The sequence below is a fragment of the Entelurus aequoreus genome, linkage group LG11 (genome assembly GCF_033978785.1).
Source record: "Entelurus aequoreus isolate RoL-2023_Sb linkage group LG11, RoL_Eaeq_v1.1, whole genome shotgun sequence".
Classification (NCBI taxonomy): domain Eukaryota; kingdom Metazoa; phylum Chordata; class Actinopteri; order Syngnathiformes; family Syngnathidae; genus Entelurus; species Entelurus aequoreus.
The window spans coordinates 23,772,618-23,796,872 of record NC_084741.1 but is presented as its reverse complement, the minus strand read 5'-3'; the positions used below and the strand labels follow the sequence as shown (position 1 = coordinate 23,796,872).

The 24,255-nt window shown below is 39.1% G+C and overlaps 1 protein-coding gene across 1 annotated transcript in view; it reads right to left on the bottom strand.

The window, feature by feature from the left end:
* The window catches only part of crppa (CDP-L-ribitol pyrophosphorylase A), a 76,594-nt gene that overhangs the window by 36,510 nt on the left and 15,829 nt on the right, over window positions 1–24,255 (bottom strand). Inside the window, exons 3-9 of the mRNA XM_062062716.1 lie at window positions 22,918–23,067; window positions 22,326–22,430; window positions 22,213–22,258; window positions 16,488–16,585; window positions 11,155–11,232; window positions 10,975–11,067; window positions 5,334–5,450 (exon numbers count right to left, since the gene is read on the bottom strand). Coding sequence (XP_061918700.1) covers window positions 5,334–5,450; window positions 10,975–11,067; window positions 11,155–11,232; window positions 16,488–16,585; window positions 22,213–22,258; window positions 22,326–22,430; window positions 22,918–23,067 — 687 coding nt within the window. The remainder of the gene's footprint in view (window positions 1–5,333; window positions 5,451–10,974; window positions 11,068–11,154; window positions 11,233–16,487; window positions 16,586–22,212; window positions 22,259–22,325; window positions 22,431–22,917; window positions 23,068–24,255) is intronic.

Here is a 24,255-nt window from a genome sequence, read left to right as displayed (position 1 = left end):
TTCACTGGAGCCCAATTTTCAATGTATTAATTCATTTATAAAAATTACTCTCATTGTAAATAATTCTCCCCAAATATGTTTTGATATCTGACAGGGTATTTATTTGTGTTCTTGTGAGAACACACCCCCTTTCTCTCCTTCTTGCAGTGCTGGTCGCCTCCAGAACGTCTTCTTTGCTTGCTTGTCAAAACTTCCAATTTCTGCCAGGAAATCCAGTTTTTGTCCTTCTTTCCTGGCACCCTCCAAGTCCCGTTGTTTGTTTCCGCAACACTCGGCACGTGGGCTCTTTAAAGGAGCACTGCGAGTTTCGTGTTCAGTGATTCAAATTAAATAACACGACAGAGATGGATGGACATGAAGACGTCGGAAAAGATAACCAAACTTTGTGTAAATATTTTAGAAATCGGACAATTACTCTATAAGTATAGAAGAGCAGGCAGCAGCTCACACATTCTCATACTTTCTGTAACATCCAGGAAGAAATTATGTCAGCCAGCTTGAAAAAATGCTACGTGACGGAGCCCAAAATTTGTTTTTTTTCAAATGTTGGCAATATTTCAGGGTTCTTCACGAGGAAACCTTACAATGTACTATACACATAAATTGTTTTAAAATTGTATCAAATTGAGTAGATGGCGAGTTATTGTGATGTAGAAATGTGATTTGTTTTGACACAAGTAATAAACGTGTTTGTAAAATTTTGTGATTGTTTTTCGTTGCTAAATTAACCACAACATAAAACCGCATAAAACATTATGTCGCTACTTGTACAACGTTTCCCAAAAAATAATGTAAAAAAATCACTAGAAGACGTACTTTATTTGTCCCAATGGAGGCGAGGATTAGTGATTTAGAAGTAGCAAAAACACAACAGAGAGATGTTGGCCGCTAGCTAGCTATTAGCTAGCTAAGTTTTAAAGCACCACTTGTAGAGCAGCGCTTCAGTGTTTACAGCTCCAACTTTATCGTTAGTTTTAAAGCCAAAATATGTTAATTCGCCATCTTCTGTCTTCACACTGTTTCTGCTTGCAAGAAGTGCTGTGTGTGCGTGTGTTGACTTACATGTGCCGCGCTTGTGTGCCGGTATTTTTCAAAAGCAGAATAGTACCGTTTTTGATTCATTAGTACCGCGGTGCTTTATTACAAAACCCAAAACCAGTGAAGTTGGCACGTTGTGTAATTCGTAAATAAAAACAGAATACAATGATTTGCAAATCCTTTTCAATTTATATTCAATTGAATAGACTGCAAAGACAATAAATGTAATGTTCGAACTGAGAAATCAATTGTTTTGTAAATAATCATTAACTTAGAATTTAATGGCAGCAACACATTGCAAAAAAGTTGGCAAAGGGGCATTTTTATCACTGTGTTACATGGCCTTTCCTTTTAACAACACTCAGTAAATGTTTGGGAACTGAGGAGACCAATTTCTGAAGCTTTTCAGGTGGAATTCTTTCCCATTATTGCTTGATGTACAGCTTAAGTTGTTCAACAGTCCGTTGTGGTATTTTAGGCTTCATATTGCGCCACACATTTTCAATGGGAGACAGGTCTGGACTACAGGCAGGCCAGTCTAGGGCCCGCACTCTTTTACTATGAAGCCACGCTGTTGTAACATGTGGCTCGGCATTGTCTTGATAACGTTGCTTGGATGGCAACATATTTGTTCCTACAAAAAAAAATGTTTTGTCTGATCTTGAATGGGATTGTGCTGAAAATCAAATTTCCCCTCTGGGATTAATAATGTACTATCTAATCTAAAACCTGTATGCACCTTTCATAATTAATAACATTTGCATCGTCTCCTTCCGCTTCCGGATGCAAAAAAACAAGATGACGCCGTTGTGTCTGGCTCGCCGCTTGTCTATGATCACTATTGTCAGTCATTGGTGGAGCTAAGAATAATATTTTAATATTGTTTTTAATATTGTTGTGCAGCACTTTGGAAACATTTTGTTGTTTAAATGTGCTGTATAAATAAAGGGGATTGGATTGGATTAATGGTGCCTTCACTAATGTGTAAGTTACCCATGCCTTGGGCACTAATACACCCACATACCATTTCAGATGCTGGCTTTTGAACTTTGCGCCTATAACAATCTGGATGGTTATTTTCATTTTTGTTCCGGAGGACACAATGTCCACAGTTTCCAAAAACAATTTGAAATGTGGACTCGTCAGACCACAGAACTGTTTTACACTTTGCATCAGGCGAAGCCGGCGGCGTTTCTGGGTGTTGTTGATAAATGGCTTTCGCTTTGCATTGTAGAGTTTTAACTTGCACTTACAGATGTAGCGACAAACTGTAGTTAGTGACAGTGTTTTTCTGAAGTGTTCCTGAGCCCTTGTGGTGATATCTTTTACACACTGATGTCGGTTTTTGATGCAGTACCGCCAGAGGGATCGATGGTCACAGGCATTCAATGTTGGTTTTCAGCCTTGTTGCTTACGTAATATGAAGGTGATTAACACGTATCCTTTCAACATTCTTAGGTGTCATGAAAAGAAGTGAAGCAGTGTTAAAGGCCTACTGAAACCCACTACTACTGACCACGCAGTCTGATAGTTATATATCATGTATATATATATATATATATATATATATATATATATATATATATATATATATATATATATATATATATATATATATATATATATATATATATATATATATATATATATATATATATATCAATAATGAAATCTTAACATTGCAACACATGCCAATACGGCCGGGTTGACTTATAAAGTGCAATTTTAAATTTCCTGCGAAACTTCCGGTTGAAAACGTCTATGTATGATGACGTTTGCGCGTGACGTCGATGGTTGAAACGGAAGTATTCGGACACATTGTATCTCAATACAAACAGCTCTGTTTTCATCGCAAAATTCCACAGTATTCTGGACATCTGTGTTGGTGAATCTTTTGCAATTTGTTTAATGAACAATGGAGACTGCAAAGAAGAAAGCTGTAGGTGGGATCGGTGTATTAGCGGCTTGCTGCAGCAACACAACCAGGAGGACTTTGAGGATAGCAGACGCGCTATCCGACGCTAGCCGCCGACCGCATCGATGATCGGGTGAAGTCCTTCGTCGCGCCGTTGATCGCTGGAACGCAGGTGAGCACGGGTGTTGATGAGCAGATGAGGGCTGGCGTAGATGGAGAGATAATGTTTTTTATCATAGCTCTGACGAGGTCCTGTAGCTAAGTTAGCTTCAATGGCGTCATTAGCAACAGCATTGGCTTCGACAGGCGGCACAGCACTAACCGTTTAGTTACAGGTCCAGTGTTTGGTTCGGTGTCTCCTGATAGTAGTATTGTTGATCTGCTGTCTATCCTTCCAGTCAGCGGCTTATTTCTTTTGTTTCTATCTGCATTTAAGCACTATGCTATCACGTTAGCTCCGTAGCTAAAGTGCTTCACCGATGTATTGTCGTGGAGATAAAAGTCACTGTGAATGTCCATTTCACGTTCTCGACTCTCATTTTCAAGAGGATATAGTATCCGAGGTGGTTTAAAATACAAATCCGTGATCCACAATAGAAAAAGGAGAGTGTGTGGAATCCAATGAGCCCTTGTACCTAAGTTACGGTCAGAGCGAAAAAAGATACGTCCTGCACTGCACTCTAGTCCTTCACTCTCACGTTTCATCCACAAATCTTTCATCTGGCTCAAATTAATGGGGTAATCGTCGCTTTCTCGGTCCGAATCGCCCTCGCTGCTGGTGTAAACAATGGGGAAATGTGAGGAGCCTTTCAACCTGCGACGTCACGCTACTTCCGGTACAGGCAAGGCTTTTTTTATCAGCGACCAAAAGTTGCGAACTGTATCGTCGATGTTCTCTACTAAATCCTTTCAGCAAATATATGGCAATATCGCGAAATGATCAAGTATGACACATAGAATGGATCTGCTATCCCCGTTTAAATAAAAACTTTTCATTTCAGTATGCCTTTAATATTATTAAACTTTCTAACAATTAAAGATGCGTGCGGTGACGCTGGAGTCTTTGAATGAGAGTCCACGTGCTTCATGTAACGTCGTCAAAATAGGAACATAGATTGCAGACGTCCACCAAGGCCAATGTAACAATCGTGTAGCTGTAGTTTCTGATCAAACATGAAAAGCCACTATGTCCATTTTGGCAAAAGCATCTTGGCAGACGCGTTAAATGAAAAATAAATGTGGTCTTTGTGGTTAGTACCTTTAATATTATTACACTTTCTAACAATTAAAGATGCGTGCGGTGACGCTGGAGTCTTTGAATGAGAGTCCACGTGCTTCATGTAACGTCATGTCTCGTCAAAATAGGAACATAGATTGCAGACGTCCACCAAGGCCAATGTAACAATCGTGTAGCTGTAGTTTCTGATCAAACATGAAAAGCCACTATGTCCATTTTGGCAAAAGCATCTTGGCAGACGCGTTAAATGAAAAATAAATGTGGTCTTTTGTGGTTAGTACTGATTGTTTTAAGTAACTTAAAGTGAAAACAACATTCTTTGCTGGAACATCTGGAAGAAATCATCTTTTGACGTCATCATAAAACAGCGATGTATCCAAGTGTGTCGTTTGTTTAATCTGCTAGTGTTTTGCCACAGTGACTTATCTTCATCCTCTCCCTTCCCTTCCCCCCGTGAAGCATCGGTACTAATTATCAGCATTAGTCTCCATAATTGAGACGAGGAGCATCATGTCCGTCTGATCAAACTCAGATGTGACCACAGAGAAGGGAGACCACGTTTTTGTCTTATCATTTCTTTTGAATGGAGGAGAAACCTCCTTGAACGTCTCCTTCCTCGACGCCAAAACGTGTTAACCTTTGACTTACGGAGACGTGCTTCGGCCAGGACGCCTCATTTGTCCCTCTGTCGAAGGTAAATCAACAGGGACGCCAAAGCGGACAGATATCCTTTGATATTTCTCACTTGCTTGGATGAGTAATTCCATTTCACAATCCTGCTATTACCCAGCAATGACTTGCAGGTCGGCCGCATCCAACCATCCATCCCAGACTGTTGAACCTACAGTACACATGCGTGGGTCAAAGTGCTCTAAAGTGAAAGCAATTCAACATCCCCCTCCGCCCTTTGAACTTCACTTCAGCACGCCGAACCCAAATGGAGGGAGGTTAAGAGTTTACACTGGTTTGGAAGCGCCAACGCATCTAATGGAGAGTTGGGACGTTGATAAAAGACAGCAGGCATTAAAGCGTGACAAGGCACAGAAACAAGACATGTTTTGTTTGGCTCCTTTTAAAGGATGCATTCCATGGCAACAACGAGCTTGCTCACATGAAAGAAGCGGCGCAGACTAAAGAGCTTACCTTTGACTGCTGCAGATGGACGCCGTACAAGAGAATGTTCCGCAGTTTGGCTGCAGAGGCCAATTCCATGATGGCTGCTGGCTCTGACGCTCCTCCATCCAAAGTGCTTACATTGACCTATCAGAGGAAACAATATTTTGCAGTCGCACTCAATAAAAAAGTACAGAGACTTAGGCCCCAAATTACATTTTTTTTGCCCTCAAGTGACACAGATCAGATTTTTTTTGCCAGTCTAAAAGCTCCAAAGTGCTTCGAATCTGATCTTTTCCCATCAGATTCAGGCCACATCAGGCTGTAGTCCTGAATCCGATTGGTATCTGATTTTTTCAAATGTGACTGCAGTCTAAACGCAATGCGACCTGAATGTGATCTTTTTTCGTCCGCTTGTGCTCCGGACAAGGCAGTCGCCAGCAGAAGTGGATACTTCATCACAACATCCGGTTTCGGTTTCTATTTAAGACGACTGAATTTTCGGTGCATCACTAGTCAATAGTGCACAAATAATAGGCCATATGTACAAAACCCAAAACCAGTGAATTTGGCGGCGTTTCTGGGTGTTGTTGATAAATGGCTTTCACTTTGCACAGTAGAGTTTTAACTTGCACTTACAGATGTAGCGACGAACTGTAGTTTCTGACAGTGGTTTTCTAAAGTGTTCCTGAGCCCATGTGGTGATATCCTTTGATGCAGTACCGCCTGAGAGATCCAAGGTCACGGGCATTCAATGTTACGTGCAGTGATTTCTCCAGATTCTCTGAACCTTTTGATGATATTAATGACCTTAGATGGTGAAATCCCTAAATTTCTTGCAATAGCTCGTTGAGAAATGTTGTTCTTAAACTGTTCGACAATTTGCACACGCATTTGTTCACAAAGTGGTGACCCTCGCCCCATCCTTGTTTGTGAATGACTAAGCATTTCATGGAAGCTGCTTTTATACACAATCATGGCACCCACCTGTTCCCAATTAGCCTATTCACCTGTGGCATGTTCCAAATAAGTGTTTGATGAGCATTCCTCAACTTTCTCAGTCTTTTTTGCAATTTGTGCCAGCTTTTTTGAAACATGTTGCAGACATCAAATTCATGTACAAAACCCAAAACCAGTGAAGTTGGCGGCTTTTCTGGGTGTTGTTGATAAATGGCTTTCAATCGGGGTCAAATTTGAGATCAGTCTCTCGGGATCATCCGGGAAGCTGGACGAAGTAACTAGGGTGAGGGAAGTCTGGGCTTCTCTGCTTAGGCTGCTGCCCCCGCGACCCGACTTTGGATAAGCGGCAGAAGATTGATGGATGGACGAGTCTTCTAGCCAAAAAAGTAGTAAATGCTACCAAGTTTTTTTGGATTTGTTAAGAGACACCACTGATTTTCTTCAAATTATGTTGTTATTCGGCACTGAATGCGTAACCTTATTTATGTATTCAACTTTGTATGTAGTGTCTCCATATAGCCTACGATAAAAGGATAAAAGAAAATCCGATACTGTGCAAATATAGCTAATGTGTGTGGTCAAATGTAAAAAGTAGTGTATCTCAAGTGTTGCTGTTCTTGGGGAACCATTTTTAAATGATGTAAAATCACAGGGACAGACAAATGATGTTGTTATTCGGCACTGAATGCTTAACCTTATTTATATATTCAACTTTGTATGTAGTGTCTCCATATAGCCTACGATAAAAGGATACACACACTTGCTGTTTCAGAATACTGCGACTCATTTTATTGCCAGTAATTTTCTGACATAAACAAATAAACTGAATCACTGATTAGAACACAATGTGCCGCTGTGCTTGCGCATTACGTACTTACCGAGGCGGAAGAAAAAGTAGTTCCCAACAATTCTGCTTCATTCAGACAAGATCTCAATGATTTAGTTACTTTACTCTGTGTTCCTGTATTGATATCAATATCTCAAACAACTAAAGTATCAAAAGTATCGATATTTTGATTTGAAAATCGATATTAGAGCATAAAGATCTGGTAACGGCCGGTATTGATATTTCGGTATTGAGCCGCAGATACTACGTAATTATCATACACGCTTAAATTGTGCAATTTCCAGAACAATACATCCATAGGGGTGGGTACCAAATCAAGTACTTTTTTAGCACTGACCGAATCCCGCTGGTCCGAGTCACGTAAAATCCAACGGTGCTACAGTTACAAAACCCTGGTTGTACGTGACGTCGCGCCTGGCACTTGGCAATCACTCCAGCAGCACTGAGAGCGGACTCAGCCAAACTATCTCTCGGTAATGTTGCCAACAAAGTAGCTCCAACATAAGTAAAGTAAGGCTCCACTTTACACAAATGCACTAGCTCAATGCTAATATACATAGGCTTTTCTATTGACATGCTACTGATTAGCATTAGCAATTTTACCTTTTTAATTTCAACCCCTTTAAATTTGAAAATAATTATGAAAACTACAAATAAGATGCACGGTACAATCAAAGAGCAGGTGCGTAATTAGTACAATACTTACAGTTTTAACACTTTGTATGACGCAGCAACAGACAGCAAAGACTGAAATGACCAACACACCATAAACTATACACTACTGCCATCTAACGTCTTTGACTTGCAACTGTAATTGCAACTTTGTGTCATACCTGCAAATAGCCATAATAAATCAATATATAACAACTGAAACTCAGTTATCATAATAAGCAAATTTTTAAATGATGCAATATAAAAAACAATTATTTTATTTTCAAAAACAATGAATATATATAAACACACTTGAACCGTACCGTACTGAAAATTAGTACTGTTGAGTACCGGTATCGATTCCCAGGGAACAGAAATCGCTATCATGTCAGTTCAAATGTGAACGGTACCAATTCCTATATATCAGGGATTCTAAAACTGTGTGTACTCCGAGTGGTGCCCGGGCTGCATCTAGTGGTACGCCAAAGCATCACTTGATTAAAGTACAGTGTTGTATTGCCCTAAATTCGAAGACAGTGTTACTGTTCAAATTGTGTGTAATGGTACAGTGGCCAAACATATGAAATATACTTGTTAAATAAAACCTCTGCTGAGTTTTTTAATGAATACTTACGCCTACTACACTACTGTCATTTTAATGTTGGTCTGTATGGTGGAACTTGGAAAGCCAAGTTTTTTTTAGGTAGTACTTGATGGAAAACGTTTGAGGACCACTGCTGTACAATCAATGGTCCTAATATGCAGGTATTCACAACTTTGGTTGATACAGATAGTTATCCGATACGATATCAGCAAGAATCAAATATACTTTTACTATTTTGTAATGTGGAATGTTAGAAAATGTAATCAAGTCAAATGAGTCAAACAGAGAACAATGATAGGTGTGAAAAACCCAAATCTATTTATTATTAACTGTCTGGAATTGACTAATGCAAACTTTAAAGGGGACCTATGATGAAATTTGTCTCTTCTGACAAAGTCGGATACTCTTGTTAAATAATGCAAAAGTATTTCATCATAAGGTTCGTGCATTTTGGCGTAATCTTGCATGCAGTTTTGGATGCTTTTTTTCCGCTAGGTTTTGCAGTTGTGACGTCACAACGAGGTGGATGTCTTTATTTGGACATAAAGTCTAATTCTCTTCCCCCACAGCTTCCCGCTAAGAGGAAACAGAAAAAAGATAACATATTATTTACCCTGTTTTTAACTTGAACTTTGTAGAACTTTGAGATCCAGTTTGATTGAAAGTGCATTAGAAATTTGCTTAATTATTATTTTTATATAATCTTCACATGCATATAATAACAGCGATGTGCATCTTGCAGCAACGTACAGTAAATTATGCCAAAAGCATGTTTTTTATGCAGCTAGTATGTAGTACCTAATAAATATACAGTTTTGAAGTTTATTTTCCACTGTGTCTGGTAAGAAATAGCGGTGGTGACATCAAGATACAGTACAGGCCAAAAGTTTGGACACACCTTCTCCTCATTCAATGAGTTTTTTTTAATTTTCATGACTATTTACATTGTAGATTGTCACTGAAGACATCAAAACTATGAATAAGCACATGTGGAGTTATTTATGCTTTGCACACTCTTGGCATTCTCTCGATGAGCTTCAAGCACACCTGTGAAGTAAAAACCATTTCAGGTGACTACCTCTTGAAGCTCATCGAGAGAATGCCAAGAGTGTGCGAAAAAGTAATCAGAGCAAAGGGTGGCTATTTTGAAGAAACTAGAATATAGAACATGTTTTCAGGAGTACATAACTCCACATGTGTTAATTCATAGTTTTGAGACCTTCAGTGACAATCTACAATGTAAACAGTTATGAAAATAAAGAAAACACATTGAATTAGGTGTGTCCAAACTTTTGGTCTGTACTGTATATATTTAAACAGTGTACATTTTTTTAAAGATACATTTTAAGAGGGTCAGGCATGGTTTCAATCGCAATAACGCTTCTACAAATGATCATCTTGCAGACAGACTTAAAAAAATGGGTTAAAAAAACGACTGTGTAGCAAAATTGATACACAAAGCTTATACAAAACATGTATCACACACCACAAAAAAATGTTTTAAATGCAAATAAACTAAATGTTTCTTTGGTCACAATAATTAATTAGGTTAAGATCATGACGCAGTAAGTTAAATATTGCGGACACGTTTGTTACTGGATACTTTCTAACATGCTTCTGCATTGGCAACTTTGTATTGTAAGTAATATGCAACTATAATTATTTGATAGTTGTTTGTATTGAGTGTGCTGTTTTGTACTGCAATATTGTTCTATAAAGGACACTTAATACGTATGCCTAGCTTGTGTGCTATTGTGTGCTTAGCTGTTGTGCAGCTTACAGCCTACCATGTTACCTTTTTGTAAATGACTTGACTAAAATACAATAAAATACCAACTTGTGTTTATTGCAGGACATTTAGATGTTAACTGGCTGTCTGGCTTTGCACAAGTAAACGTGCAGCAGGACTGCTCGTATCGGAGCGCTTATGTTGAACATTTGATATAGGAGCCAATTACAATCCCGTATTAGTTTTTTTTTACTGTATATCAGATTGATATCTGTTATTAATAATGGGACACCCCTATCCAAAACATAGTTATTTTATGTTGTTTTAAAAAAACAGTAATATACAAAATGTTAAATAGTTACCTAATAGATTATTGATCATTGTGAGGTTGGACTCGTCCTTTGTTGTCCCTGAATCTTTAATTATTCGTCTTAGCGTGACATTTTGGTCATTTATTTGCTTCTAACTATGTGGGAACATTTTGGAGAAAGCCCTTCTCTGTTCCCAGTGTGGAAAATAAGAGCCACAACTCTGGTGTCTTAGTACTCTTGTCCATATGGTGCACAAACTACATTGCTTGAGGCATCGGCAGATCTTTCTTTTCCCCCCATAAGATCTAATTTTCTCAGACAAAACATTGTCCGTCTGCTTTTTCCGCCACCAATGTTCTCCACTGATTGCTCCCATGTGACCAAAGCTGTGATAAGTAACACACAAGGTAAGGCAAACACTAAACAGGATGTCTCACAAGCGTGACGTTCAGAGGCCTTTAGAACTTTCTGTGAAGACACAACTTCCTAAGCGGACTTCACACTCATGGAACCGATCAATCGGGGACATTTATGGGGGATTTTTTTGGGACATTCAGAAAAGTCCTCACCCAAACGACGACCACCGGATGGAGAAGAGTTTGATTGGCAGCCTCTAAGGCCTGAAATGTGGTCTCAATCGTATCCAGGGCGGAGTCATTAATCTGGAATCAAAAATACAGATATCAGCAAAATAAAGACCAGACCAGTGTGATAAGCAGCCACGTCAAAATGATGTTTCGTCAACTCACAGAAAACTGGATGAAGTTCCAGCCCTTAAACAGATACCTGACGTTGTCTCCTGTCAGATCTGGGATGATGTCCAGCTCCTGGAAGACAGAGACACTATTCAGGGTTCTAATGGAGCTCAAGCATAACATTTGAAGAGTTTTGTGAAGACAACGCAGCGTCTCTCTGTAGTCTCTTTGATGGGTAATGTTTATTTTTCTGTGTTTTTCACATGACAAACTGTTTGGCGACATGCTAGGATGCAAAGGCCACTTTCCCCCCGAGGTTTGCTGCAGAGTACAGGCGAGAGAGACTGTGGGGAATAGGTTGATTTCAGTCACGTGACTTTTGAACGGAAGTAAACCAAGTGGTGGGTCACCAAACCAAAATGGCAGAGTGTGAACTATTTGAATATCAAGGAGGCCTAGATCTTACTCCTAAAAGCAGATACGGGCAAAAAATCTAACTATGCGATAGAATGGATCCCTATGCTTTATGAAAAAATTTGTCGAGTGATATCAAGGATTATCCGTCGGTTGCGTTCTCAGACATATCGAACTATTGTGGTCCAGACGTCATTCTACGCGACAAAACAGATGAAAACTTGGAAAAGCATGGAGGTCTACAACTTCTGTGTGTGTGGCTGGGTCAAAAAAATTGGTATCAAGACTCTCTTGGATAAATGTGCATAATTTTTGCTCGGGTAAGGTTGCATTTCATCATTTAACTTCTTGTCTACTGATGATTGTTGCTGTTGCACGCTCCGTTTACGAATATGCGTGTTTTTCCCGTATTTATCAAAATATAACTATATATGTCAACATTGTGTATTTGCATAAATATTAATTTATGATTGCTGCTTTTGGTAAAAACTTAACCCTTTTAGGTTTTGCTCACATTTGATTTCTTTTATTTAGACTCGCCGAGTTGGTGCTCCACAAAACACTCGTAGCAAAAGTGTGTTTAAGAAGTACAAATAATATCAACATAATACTTGAATGGGAAATAATAAACGTTAAAAGTACATCAAACTAACCTTTAACGAAGGGATCACTGCAAACTCATGCATTCTTCGACTTTGCTCCTTTGGACTGCAGTGGGAGGTGCATGCTTTTCTCGCGTTCCGTAAAATTGTGCACTCTTCATCCCTTTTTGATTACCTCTCGAGGAACTCTGAAGAAACGTTTATTCTTTTTGCGATTTGAATGATTCGTACAGCCGAAACCAATGCACGCAAAGGGCATTTTTTTCTTCGAGAAAGGCTAACGGCGCCTAATACCAGTTGAGAACTTAGCTAGCTTGACCACCACGCGTAGTCATTCAACGGGACGTGACGTCAGTAACATCCCAGCAATACGTTATCAAAAAGAAGATTTGTTGAGTTGAGCGATCTCCAGGATTATCCGTCGGTTGCGTTCCCAGACATGTCGAACTATCTAAATGCGTTTTAAGAACTCCAAAACAAAAATAAAACACAAATAATATCAAGATAATACTCAGATGGGAAATACTAAACATTAAAATGATATCAAACAAAACTTTAACGAAGTGATCACTGCAAACTTGTGTGTTCTTTGACTTTTCTTGTCGCCTTTTGAAAAATCTTGCAGTCTTTCACCCTTGTTGATTAACTCTGAAGAAACTTTTATCTTTATCTAAAACAAGCACAGGGCATTTTTCTCTGAGAAAGGCAAAATGCCGCCCAGAACGCAATACATATACGCTCGCTACCCCACCACTTCGAGTCTTGCATATTTAATGAGCCGGACATGATGTCAGGTGAATACAACCTATTGACAATATAGAATCTTTGACGTTTTAAGTCTTTAAATCTGCTACATTGTAACGGTTTTTGAACACATCACCAATAGTTTCGGTTTGTGGTCTCTCCAGTCATTGGGCCTTGGCCTATGAAGATTGATGTTTGGTGAAGTCTGGTCCTTCAGTTTCACACTCGCAACAAGCGAACAGACAAAAGCACTCAGTGTCTGGCATGGAGATCCACTTGCTCTCACTGGTTACAAGTGTTAAATATGGAATGGAAAGCACATGTGAAAGGTCTAATTAGTCTTGAAAGATAACAGATGGGGAAGAAAAAAAATCATTTCAGTCTGAAATGATTATGGATTTGAAGGGTAAGGAATGGACGAGATTCGAAGCAGGTTGCCCATGAAATCCCAGAGTGGAAATGTTTGTTTAAATTTAGGCATAGCGGCTTTGAGAGCCGAGGAGGACCATGGCGGACTGACGATTTAAGCGAGCGCAGAAGACAAACGTGGCTTCAGTCTTCCTTCTCTCAAGTCCTCACATTCACTCTGTAACCATTGACGTCATAGAGCTGGGGTGTCCAAACTTTTTTCCAACAAGTGCGGGGGGCTATTTTATTTTTCAACTTTGTTTATTAAAACGTATCTAGGTCAGTTTGGTGTATTTCAAAAAAGAAATATGTTATCAAACTACCGTAAATACTTTCTAGCATTAGCGAAATTTCTTGTAACATTTCAACATTTCAACTTTTTCTTGTTACATTAAAGGGTAATTGCACTTTAAAAAAAACTTGCCTATCATTCACATCCACATGTAAGAAACAAACATATCTTTTTTTTAATGCGTTTTAAGACATATGTTTTTCTTTTTTTATGCATTTTAAGACATAAAATACGGCAAATACGAGGTGGCTAACAATGTCGCTAATGGAAGTACTCTATTCCAGCCATAAAGCCCTCTAAAATAACATCCACACAATACTCCATTTACATATCGTGACCCGAATATTAACCAAATATAAGGGATATTGTTTTTATAAGCATTTACGCAGACAATCTATTTTTAGCCACGCCTTGATCACATAGAGCTAACAAGCTTATGCTGCTATATTGACATATTGAGCCCAGCAGGCACAAGACAAAACTTGTTGAATTAGGTCCTGACATTGAGCAACTCTAACATAACGTTGAAACAACATGCTTTTTGACAACGTTTATCCAATGTCAGGTTGAGAAGTTGATTTGACCATTGAAATTTGGTCATTTCCCAACCAACAACGTGGATCCAACGTTGGAAATCAACGTTGTCTCAATTTACAAATACAACTATTTTGCAACGTTGTTTCAAAGTCCGTTTTAAAGGACATGTTTGTATAATCAACGTTGTATCAATGTTTGTTAGCTGACTTTTGCTTCCTTTTATTTACAATTTAGAATGCATAAAAAAATAAAAACTTGTCTTGTCTTTCATAAGGATCGTGAATGATGGATAAAATTCCCAAAAAAAGTGCCTTTAAGCCTTTTATCCATGTAGCCCAGGGGTGTCCAAAGTGTGGCCCAGGGGCTATTTGCGGCCCGCAGGTAATTTTTTAACGGCCCCACGGCACATTCTAAAAATACGATGAAAAAAAAACAAAAAATAACATAAAAAGTGGTATAAAAGAGCAAACAGGTGAAATGTAACAAGGAAATGTTGCATTATTTACTCTAATAACACAAAGCTGCCATGCAGGCTGTTTCTTTCTTTAAAAAAGAATAATGAATCAAAATCAATGTCATTATGAATTATTGACCTATTCAAGGCTCCATTTACTTCACATTAAGTATTCCACTTTGAGATATTTTGGGGGGAAAATGTTGCATATTTTTTGGTTGCCATTTAAAAAACAAAGTTTTTTAAAGAAGGGCCTAAAACGAACAAACAAAAAACATAAACACAATAAAACTTATAATTGACGGATAGATCTGAAGTTGATCTTGAGACTATTGTGGTAAAAGTTAAAAAAAATGTTGGATTAATTTTTTTAAACTTTACTGAGCAGTACCCTTTTGGATCCCCAATCATTTTAGTGGGACTTTTTTTTTTAAGTGTCATTGCTCAAAAAATAATGAATTAAAATCAATGTTGTTATGAGTTATTGACCTCTTTAAGACTCCAATTATTATATAATCTGAAATATTCCACTTAAAAATTTTATTGGGGGAAAATATTGTATATTTTGTGTTTTTTTCCATAAAAAAACACGGTTTTCCTTGACAAAAATGGCATACAACTTAAATATTTAAAAGCGTTATATTGACAGATAGACCTAATGTTGATCCAGAGATTTAAACCTTGAATAATAATAATAATAATAATACTAAATATTGACACATTTGTAATATTTTTTTTGACCAAAACCTTTCGGGGTCCCCGGGATCAAGTCTGAGTGGAGGCCTAAATGTATCTTTTTTATACATATATTGTATTGGTTTTTAAAGTAAAAAATATCAAAATGGCCCCCGCTTGCTTTGATTTTTCAGTGTGCGGCCCTCAGTGGAAAAAGTTTGGACACCCCTGATGTAGCCCATAGCTGAAACCGCCACTGGAGTATTTGTAAAACCGAATCTAAACTTGATACTTGAAGTAACTTCCAGCTCAAGCATCATGATGAAGTGCTTGTGACAGTTTTCCAAAAGCAAACGTTAATTATTTTGCATTTTCCACTCGTGTTTCACCTCGCCCAAAAACAAAGTCCCCCCAAAAAACATCGATCTCATTCCAAAAACACCCACGGGACGAACTCGCAGCCCCACCGGGCACCTGAACGTTGACGGGAATGTCTCCGATCGGACGTCGCCGACCTCGAGCCACCTCTTGGATCCGCCCGCCTGACACAAGAGGATGATGGAGTACTTGGAGCTGGTTGAAAGGCGGGCGGACGCATTTTTGGTTCCCGTAACGCTCCCCTGCTCCTGTACGCACATCCAGGGAATACATCGGGAGGATAATCCAGGAAATATGGCTGACATGAGGCCATGTGTGTGTGATTTGTACGCATCAACACGTCCAGCAGGCGATGGGACGGAATTATGAGGACTTAACCGGGCGGTCACGACATCTTGAACACACTCCTGAGCACTGCAGAGGTGCTGAAATAAAGGAGTTGAAGAAGAAGCTACAAGAGAAGATGTGAAGCTGTCTGATGGTCCACAGATGCTCTTCACCATTGTGCGCTAAAATGAAGCAAGGGGCAACAAGGGAATCAGACTTGTCGAGAGTAGGAATAAAGAGTTCAATGGCGGTTTTGGAAAAAAACAAAGTGTGCGGACACAACGCTACACACTCAATTAATCAAACAAACTTTTGTGGTTCTGCAAATATGACCGCCATCTGGTCTCCTGCATGCTGAGGGGTGGAAGATGAAGATGGAGGTCGAGAGATGTTACACAGACTTTATTATTTGTTTGACCACAGACGGATCATTTTCACCACCGGACCACCCAGATGCCCGACTCACAATGTGGAGTGATGAGGAACCTCGATGGTGATCCGTCTTGTTATGCTAATCACAAACCTTTTAATCGGAACTCTGGCTGTCACAACGTACCATTTGCAGGGCGAAAAAGGCCTTGTGGAGGGTGTCGGCCAGCATCCTCGCATGCTCACATCCGCCTGTGATCATGCAGAGCGACTGCGACAGAGTGTCTGGAAGAAAAGAATGCTACAACATCAGCGTAGAACTGACAGAAGGACGTTGACCTCTGTCAAGTACAACTAAAGATTGTCTTAGTCGAATCTGATTCGTTAGATTTTGCCCAGAGTCAATGATCAGTCAAACGTTTAAAAAAAAATGTCATAAACAGATGTTGATATGTAGTAGTGCAGGCTTACTTACTCTTGATTTTAATCAATAATTACAGTTCTAAAATAAATAAAATTCCTTCTCAAACATATTTGGTAGTCTTATCAAACTTACAAAGCACTCACTCTCTGTCTCACCGCCCCTCTCTCAGCTAACTAGTTGCTAAGCTAATGAAGCTAAGATAGTCGCGATCCAAAGCAACTACGCTCCGAAGGCGTCTGGTCCCTTACACTGCTGCTACTTTGCCTACAGCTCCGAAGACAGCAAGAACTTGACTCGGTGAAAGAAACAATGTGAGCATGGCTCCCTGCTCTTCGCGCACCGTTCTCATGGATAGGTTGGCCCTACTAGAGGACCGTGTCCGCCAGTTAGAGCAGAGTAATTTTGTAACTTTAGGTGCCACAGACAAGTTTGCTAGCGTTAGCTGTCGCGACCTGATTAGTCCAGTTTGTATCAGCCCAAAGCGGCCCACAAGCCACGGTAAACCGGTTGAGACGCATAATAGATTTAGCCCTTTAGCTAGTCCTACACCCCAGTCTACGGACACCACACCTTAGTCATAGGAGGCTCCATCACCCGGAACATACTGTTTAGTTAACCAGCCATAATTAGGTGTACTTGTAATGAAAATTGCACTTATTTAAATGATTACGAAAAAGAGGAATGTTTTTAATTGTACATCAACAAGGACAAAGATTTAACATTTAAATTGACATTGAAGCTAGTCTTAGGGAGCTGACTCGCAACAGGCCGAGTAAACACGTACAACAGGCTAATCGCACCACTAGCTACACGAATATAGTTGTACACGTCTGATCCAATGAAACTAGGACGAGACAGTCAGAGATTACAAAAAGGAACATAGCTCAGACATGTAATCTTGCTCGAAAGCTGTCTCGGCTTCGAGTACCCCCTGCCTGCAAGAGGCAGCGATGAGAGGTATAGTAGATTAGTCTCGCTTAACAAGTGGCTGCCTAGTTTTTGTAAGGAACAGGTACTAACCTTTATTGATAATTGGCACTCTTTCTGGGGAAAACTGGGCTGAGGAGGGACAGCCTTTACCCTAACCAGGAAGGCGCCATCACTCTTTCCAGAAATATAGACTACTATTTGAGTCAAGCTTGACAAACTACACTAGAGCAAGCTTGGACACAGATAAATACAGTGTCTGTTAATTTGGGTGAGTAGTCAGTTAAGCTGGAACTAACCAGCGCCAGGCTGGAAAATTCCTGCACACGTAGCATTTCTCGTAGAATAATACACATATTTTTTCTGTTGTGACTGTGCCATAGGTGAACATGCATTCTACTGAGGTTGAAAATTATGACACGTTAAATCTCAAGCAAATAATCTCAATATTAATATCAGTACTACGGATACCATTAACAAAAATGCCTCAAAACAGCCCAATACCTGTTATATGGGCTTTTTAAACATCAGATCATTGTCTCCCAAAAAGTTATTAGGTAATGAGGTCATTAGAGACAACAATCTTAACGTCATTGGTCTCAGCGAAACTTGACTAAAACCAGATTAATTTTTCCCGCCTAACGAGACATCTCCTCTTAACTGTACGAGTGCACATTTTGCCCGTCTCCTTGAAAGGGGTGGAGGTGTCGCACTAATATCCAGTCAAAACCTTAACCTTAGCCTTAATCTAAGTAATGAATATAAATCATTTGAGGTGTTTAATATGAGGTCTGTCAAACCTCTACCTCTCTATCTGGCTGTTATTTACCGCACCCCTGGGCCCTATTCAGATTTTATCTGTGAATTTTCAGAGTTTCTCGCTGATCTAGTGATGCACGCAGATAATATAATTATAATAGGGGATTTTAATATTCGTATGAATAACCCGTCAAACCCTCCGTGTGTGGCGCTCCAGACTATAATTGATAGCTATGGTCTTACACAAATAATAAATGAACCCACGGATCACAACGGTAATACGATAGATCTAGTCCTTATCCGGGGGTGTCACGACCTCCAAAGTTATAATACTCCCGTGCACTAAAGTAATGTCCGATCATTACCTTATAAAATTTGAAGTTCTGACTCATTGTCAACAAGCTACTAATAACCAATGCTTTAGCACCCGCAACATTAATGCTGTCACAAATATGACTGTTGCTGGTCGACTGTCCTCGGTAATGGCACTATTCCCAAATTATGTGGGCTCTATCGATAACCTCACTAACAACTTTAACAATGCCCTGCGCAACGCCATTGATAGTACAGCACCGCAATAGCTAAAAAAAAGCCCCCTAAAAGCCGTACCGCCTGGTTTACAGAAGAAACCACAGCTCTTAAACTATCATGTAAAAAGCTGGAACGCAAATGGCATGCGACTAAACTTTAGGTTTTCCATCAGGCATGGAGTGATAGTTTAATAACTTATAAACACACGCTTACCTTAGCTAAAACTAATTACTACTCCAATCTCATCCGCCTCAATAAAAACGATCCTTAATATTTGTTCAGTACGGTAGCATCGCTAACCCAACAAGGGACTTCACCCAGTAGCTCCACCCACTGGGCTGATGACTTTATGAAATTCTTTACTAAGAACATTGAACTCATTAGAAAGGAGATTAAAGATAACACGTCCCAGCTCCAACTGGGTTCTATTAACACATACGTATGTACAAACGTTTGTATGTATGATGGATATTGCCCTCCAAATAATCTCTCTCTTTTTGAAGAAATAACATTAGAGAAACTCCTGCAACTTGTAAATGGGACAAAACAAACAACATGTTTACTTGATCTACTCCCTGGAAAACTTATCAAGAAGCTGTTTGTAATATTAGGAGTAGGACCGTCAGTGCTCAATATTATTAACTTATCACTTTCCTTTTGGTACTGTTCCCCCAGCTTTCAAAAAAGCGGTTATTCATCCGCTGCGCAAAAGACCTAACCTCGAACCTAGCCTCATGGTAAACTACCAGCCAGTTCCCACCTTCCCTTTATTTCAAAAACCTCAAAAAAATTGTTGTACAGCAGCTATATGAACACTTAGCGTGTAACAATCTCTGTGAACCCCTTCAGTCCGATTTCAGAGCAAGTCACTCTACGGAGACAACCTTTGCAAAAAAGACTAATAATCTATTGCTAACTCGAGATGCTGATGTGCCATCCATGTTGCTGCTACTTGATCTTAGCGCTGCTTTTGATACTTATCAAAACACGTATTGGTATGTCAGACTTAGTCTTTTCTTGGTTTAACTCCTATCTTACTGACAGGATGCAGTGCGCCTCCCATAACAATGTGACCTCGGAGTATGTTTTAAGGTAACGTGCGGAGTTCCATAGGGTTCGGTTCTTGGCCCTGCATCTTCAGCATCTACATGCTGCCGCTATGTGACATCATTTTTTAATATGAAAAAATATATAATAATAATAATATACATGAGTTTTCACGTATTAGAGCTAAAAGCCTCTCTCTTCAATTATCGCCTGCTTCCAATTAACATCCTATTTGCGCTTTAAGTAAATAAAGGCCTAATTTATGCTAGTTTCGTAACAACCTATAATCATTATACAGTAATATTGCCAATGGCCCAAAACAGAACCAACAATATGATATCTCGTTCTAAATGTTGGTATAATTTCAAATGCATATGCCAGCCCACCCGTGTGCACTCGCAGTCTGAGACAAACCCCCAAAGTAGTGGAAGGATCCAAACTTCATCACACTGACAGACGTGAGAACTTGGCCGTCTTCAACAATGCATTCATTCAGTGTGGGGCGATGGGAATTACTGCCGTACTCAGGTTGTCACCATCAAACAGGTGATTGTTGGCGCAGGTGCTGGCAGGGTGATTTATACGGGTTGGGTTTATTTCCATTTGTCTGATTGTCTCCTGTCTCAACTTGCTCTCTTGAACTCAAACTGGCTGAACAAATGATTCTCTCTATTTTTGTCCCTTTGAGACGATTCAACGCTTACACAAAGACAGCAAACGCTGCTGATGTCAGAGTGTGTGTTTTGGAAGGAACTTTATTGTCATTGCACTTGAAAAGTACAACAAAATTTCCTTTTCAGTTTAAACCCGTCCAAGAACAGACATAGAGTATACACGTTAGACTAGGGGTGTCCAAACTTTACCACAGAGGCCCACACACTGAAAAATTTAACTATGTGGGGGGAAATTTTTACATTTTTCATTTTCAAAACCAATCCATTATATTGATTTTAGGGCTCCCATCAAGACCAAGAAGGGTCTCAGTCAAAACTGTTAAAAAAAAAAAAATATATATATATATATGCTTGACGGTAGGCATGGTGTTCCTGGGATTAAAGGCCACACTTTTTCTCCTCCAAACATATTGCTGGGTATTGTGGCCAAACAGCTCAATTTTTGTTTTATCTGACCACAGAACTTTCCTCCAGAAGGTCTTATCTTTGTCCATGTGATTTCGGATGAAACAAAAATTTAGCTGTTTGGCCACAATACCCAGCAATATGTTCCTCTAGAAGGTCTTATCTTTGTCCATGTGATTTCAGATGAAACAAAAATTGAGCTGTTTGGCCACAATACCCAGCAATATGTTTGGAGGAGAAAAGGTGAGGGCTTTAATTTAATTTAATTCTTTTTTATGGCAAAAACACAACATTTCAAAGTGCAATATTTGATGTAGAATAATTTGAGCCTGAAATAGGTCAATAATTCATAATGACATTGCTTTTATAACATAATTTTTTGAGGAAATAATGTTTTTTTAAATCCCGCTAAAATTCTCAGGGATCCAAAAGGGCCCCAGTCAAAAAAGTATTAAAAATAAGTCATACATTTTTAAAAAAAAATTTTAACTGTCAAAACTCAAGTCTCAAACAATTTCAGATCCATCTTTGGATTAATAAGTTTTTATTTTGTTTATTTTTTGTTTTCTTTTATTAAGTTAAAGTACCAATGATTGTCACACACACACTATGCCCTTTTTGTGAAATAAAACTTTGTTTTTAAGTACATGGCAAACACACAAAATACGCAATATTTTCCCCTAAAAATATTTCGAAATGGAATATTAGATGTAAAGTAATTGGAGCCTTAAATCGGCCAATAATTCATAACATCTATTTTGATTAATCTTTATTTTTTGAGCAATGACAGTTTTAACAAAATAACAGCCTGCAGGCAGCTTTGTGTTATTAGAGTCAACATTGCAACTTTGTATTGTTGCATTTCACCAGTTTGCTCTACCATTGCACTTTTCTACATTTAAAAATCTTTTTTTTTTTTTTATATTATTTTTAGAATGTGCCACGGGCCGTTAAATTAGCTGCGGGCCGCACTTTGGACAGAATCAGAAAACTGATGTGTCGCCCCGTAAAAAAGGTAGGAAAAAGGCAAACATAGGGGGGAGGAACAGGAGAAAAAAAACTGAACTCCTATGGGGGATTTTTTTTAATGTTTTTAATGAATGGAATGGAACTTTATTCCCATTTATTACCATTAATGAGCTCACCTTTGACGATGGACTCCGCGGCAGCCAAGTCCCGTTTGTATGTAACCTGCAGGGCACACCATTGAACTCGTATTTACATGGGAGTCGGTGGGAGGAACAAGTGGTGAGCTCACCTTCCATAGTGTTGGCGGACCCTCAACAAGCTTAGCGTTGGTGCTGCAGTACTGCAGGACCAGATGGAGACACTCAGTACCGAAGTCAAAGTCGGCCTCGGTGCACTGAGGAGGGAAGAGGACAGTTAGCATTTCTTTAGTGTTCCGTAGCGGCAAAAGATTGAAGTGGATGCTGGAGTCAGCAACTGGTCTAAGGCCAAAGTACTGGCACATTTTCTCAAATTTCATATTTGTAGCCACTTAAATGTTCCACTTCTTCTTGCAGGTTCTTGCATCCAGGCATTGCTCATAGTTTGGCCAACTTTATTCTCGTTTTGCTAAACTAGCCAAAGAAGAAGAATAGCTAACTGATTAAATTACAAAGCACTTCATTAAAAAAGAGAAAAAAAATGTCCACTGATATTTCAGATAGCGCCTGAAATATCAGTGGACTTCATCAACTGACTCACATCATGCCGTTAACGGCACCACATGTGTCACTTTGGCCGATGCTCGGGACATTTTCCCACGTGATTCTGGGCGTGGAACACATGTAAGGCTGAACGGCCATCTTGATTCCCAACACAGGAAGTAGACGTAGTGTGCACTCTACCCTTTCATAGGCTTGATGGATGACATCGTACGCAAAGCCCTGAGGCATCTCGCTGGCTCTGTACTTTGCTCGCTCCAGGGAGTGGTCCAGGTAGCCCTCTGATGTCGTAGCAATCACCGTGGAAACAAGAGGTCGGATGGCCCCCGCCGCCTGCGTGGCGAAAACATTTATGAAAGGGGACCTATTATGCACAACCAACTTTCTAACCCATTGGTACCGGTTTTTGTGTATTTGGGATCTGCATACGTCCTGAACATGAAAATCAAACATGGAGGCATGGCACAGATATTTATAAAACAATCTTGCCTTCCATCACACTTCCTCCAAACGAGCCGTTTGGGATTTGCGCCATTGTGATGTTTTGCCTAAGTGTGATGTCAGTGGATATCTCCATATATGGTAGATATTTAACCAAAGTGCTTTGCGCGAGTCCGCCATTGTAGTCCAAGGCTTTAGTCAATATCGGGCTGGATGATTGTGGCAAAAATAATAACCGTGATTATTTTGATTGATATTGAAATCACGATTAATAACACGACTATCCATTAATATGAAAACATAAGTATTTATTGTACCACCAAATTTAACTTTGAATATAATGTGAAAGAACAAAGGATATAAATTAGTAATGACAATAATATTAACAAAAATAAATGTAAATAACAATAGCAATATAAAAAAAAAAAAATGTTTTTCTGTTTTAATTTTTCGGAATTCCGTTACTCTTTAATTCCTTTTTACACTTATTTTACCACCATAGAGTGTGTGCTTATAGTGTCATTATTAACATTTTTTTTATTTTTATTTATTTTTTTATAATGTCCTGCCCAGCTTCTCGGGCAAATCAAATAGCAGATGTAGATGCCCATATCGGCTGTTCAGATTTACTTTACAAAAGAGAAGTGTAGGATACTTCTCTTGTTGCCTTATTTGTATTTTGACTTTATTAAATGTATTTATATTATCATTTGGTGCAGCCGGGCCGGAGCAGGAGGGGATAGAAAGACAGAAAAAGGAAGACAGAGGGGGGAATTGTGGGGACAAGAGGGGGATTAGACAGAGAGACAAAAACAACAACAGCAAACACAACAACAACAACAACAACAGAGCAACATCAGCAAATACGACATGTACAAATATGATGGTAAAAGTAATAGCAAATAAGCAGTTAGCGAAAATAAAAAATAATACAGAAATGACAATGAGCATTAATTCACTAAAAATGGAGCAATATGAATACCAATAGAAATAGTGCTATTGATAATAAACAATACCAATACTTTACCTTTATTATCAACAAGACAATTGTTCCAATTGTTCAAATGCAACAATACATAT